This window comes from Nycticebus coucang, chromosome 16 (genome assembly GCF_027406575.1).
Source record: "Nycticebus coucang isolate mNycCou1 chromosome 16, mNycCou1.pri, whole genome shotgun sequence".
Classification (NCBI taxonomy): Eukaryota; Metazoa; Chordata; class Mammalia; order Primates; family Lorisidae; genus Nycticebus; species Nycticebus coucang.
The window spans coordinates 46,837,829-46,840,604 of NC_069795.1; the positions used below are offsets into that span (position 1 = coordinate 46,837,829).

General features: G+C 38.5%; 1 protein-coding gene across 1 annotated transcript; it reads right to left on the reverse strand.

The window, feature by feature from the left end:
- Positions 1–1,240: 1,240 nt before the first annotated feature.
- LOC128567415 (olfactory receptor 5AC2-like) lies at positions 1,241–2,181 on the reverse strand. The gene has a single exon (XM_053564612.1). The coding sequence runs from the start codon at positions 2,174–2,176 to the stop codon at positions 1,241–1,243; it is 936 nt and encodes a 311-aa protein (XP_053420587.1). The 5' UTR covers positions 2,177–2,181.
- Between the last annotated feature and the right edge of the window lie 595 nt (positions 2,182–2,776).

Genomic DNA, 2,776 nt, shown 5'->3' on the forward strand with positions numbered 1-2,776 from the left:
TGTAAGAGTTCAAAAAAAGACACAAAAGCTAACTGAAAGCGGAGGGCACGTGTGGCCAAGGAGTAGGGCCCTGGCCCCATAGACTGGAGGTGGTGGGTTCAAACCTGGCCCTGGCCAAAAAAAAGCTAACTTAAAGCAATCCCTTGGTTAAATATAGAATAATTCAAGCTTTAAAATCATGATTATTGTAATTGATGTAACCATATCAAATAGGTTGTGATTTTTGAGTTTATAATAATAAGCCTTCCAAATGAAAACAAATAAACCTCATTCACTAGGACTCCAATTCATTATTCTGAAAATAGACAACATAATTCTGTCACTGAACTGGAAGTAAGTTGGTTGCTGAGACCATGAGACTCTGCTGTCACTGTTAAAAGAATTCACAAGCTCAAATTTGCACCCACATCCATATATCCTGAGCCAGTTTCTCTACCTTACCTTCTGCCTCTTAGAGTATAACAATGCAATTCATATGCAAATGTTCGATTATGCTTACTAATTAACAAAATGTTCATGCAGATAGAGTGCCAGAGAACTGTAATGTTTGAGAAGATTGTATACTGAGATATTTTCTAATCTCCCAATTTCCGAACACCACTGTATTGGTATGCTCTCTATGAAAGTTATTGTATTAACTTCTAGATACGGAAAGTTTCAAATTCTAATACTCTATCATCCAATTCAAGCCAACCTCTTTTAAAGAAATGATGTTGTTAAGAGGTTACTCAATTTTGAAAGATAAAAACATATATCAAAAATGTACTTTGTTTAAACCCTTCATTTTTCTTAATATTACCCCCTTTTATTTTGTGAACACTGCAAGAATCTGTTCTTTTATTGTTTTTGTTATTGTATGGTTGAGTAGGACAGAGCCTTATTATTAATAACATGTAGATCCAGTGCAGTGAGCTATGAACTTGCACTTAAGTACCAGCATCTGTGTTGTCAATTATTTGATAGTATTTGGGTGAGGGGTGTCTGTAGGACAAATGATTTTCAAAGACTAATGTCTGGATAACAAGGAAGGAAATTGTTTTTAAATAAATCAAGTGTCAATGATGTGAAGACACTTCAGCTGGACCCACACTCCAGGAAACAGAACAAAGCTGGGTTTTCGCGGAGTTCTCACACATTCTCACCACTAGCCCTCTAATGACAAGACAGAGCCATGGCTAATCCACAAGACCCGATGACTTGTTTAAGCAAAAGGCGGAAAGGAGAAAAAGTTGCAATTTCCCTAAGGAACTGCTCCCTTCTTTGTCACTCTTCTCAAGGCCTGCATAACTTCTTTATTTCTCAAACTGTAAATAAACGGGTTTAGTAGGGGAATTATGATTGTGTAAAATAGAGAATACACTTTGTCCTGATCTTCAGCTAGGCCGGATACAGGGCGCACATACATGATGATGAGAGTTCCATAGTACAAAGAAACAGAAAGCAGATGGGCACTGCATGTGGACAAGGCTTTGCTTCTGCCCTTTTCAGACCTTTTTTTCAGAATATCAAAGAGCACACGACTATAAGAGATTATGATAATCATTAAAGTGGATATTTGTATGAAAGCTGCAAAAATAAATATTAGGAGTGCATTAATAGAGGAGTCATTGCATGAAATTTTGAACAGTTGTAAAATTTCACAGTAGAAATAATGTATAATGTTAGACCTGCAGAAAGTCAATCTTATTAGAAAACTCACATGAACCAGGGGATGCAGAAAACCAAGTGCATATGAAGCACTTATTAACTGAGAGCAGAGTTTGCTGGACATCACCACTGGATAAAGCAGAGGGTTACATATGGCTACATAGCAGTCATAGGCCATCACTACCAGGAGGAAGCATTCTGCAGTTGCACTGGAAGCAAAAAAGTAAAACTGAGTGATGCACTCGGCCAGCGATATCATTGCAGTCTTGTCTAAGAAGTTGACCAGCATCCTAGGGGTCACTGAGGTAGAAGTACAAACATCTGCAAAGGCTAACCCACCAAGGAATAAGTACATAGGCGTCCGAAGATGAGGGTCCTTCCAGATTAGAGCCATCAGTCCCAGGTTGCCCACCACGGTGATGAGGTAGACCCCCGTGAACATGATGAAGAGGAGGACCTGCAGCCATGGTCGGTCTGTAAGTCCTGTGAGAACAAACTCTGTCACTAGAGTCTTATTTTCTTCTGACATAGCCACACTGGTCACTGCAATAAGAAAATATGTGACAAATACAGTCACCAAGACAACACAAAGCAGTAACTTGTGTGCGTGTGTGTGTTAATTTATACTTTTGAGTTTCCCATTTAATTAGTGGTTTTTAAAGTTCAACTTTCATCACTTAGAAAGATTTGTTTACAAAGTCTGTATTTAAGTACCTGACCCTAACATGGGAAAATACTGAAATGAAAGCAAAAAGTATTTGAAGTACTTGGGAGGTGAAATTTGCCCCTACCCTATTAGAGGTTTTTTTTTTTTATTAAATCATAACTGTATACATTGATATGATCATGGGGCATCATACATTCACTTCATAAACCATTTGACACATTTTTATCACAGTGGTTAACATAACCTTTCCGGCGTTATCTCAGTTACTGTGCCAAAACATTTACATTCTACATTTACCAAGTTTCGCAAATACCCCTATAATATGCACCACAGGTGTGATCCCACCGATCCCCCTCCCTCTACCCACCACCCCCCTCCTTTCCCACTTCCCGGATGGAGCTGGAACATATTCTTCTTAGTAAAGTATCTCAAGAATGGAAGAAAAAGTACCCAAAGTACACA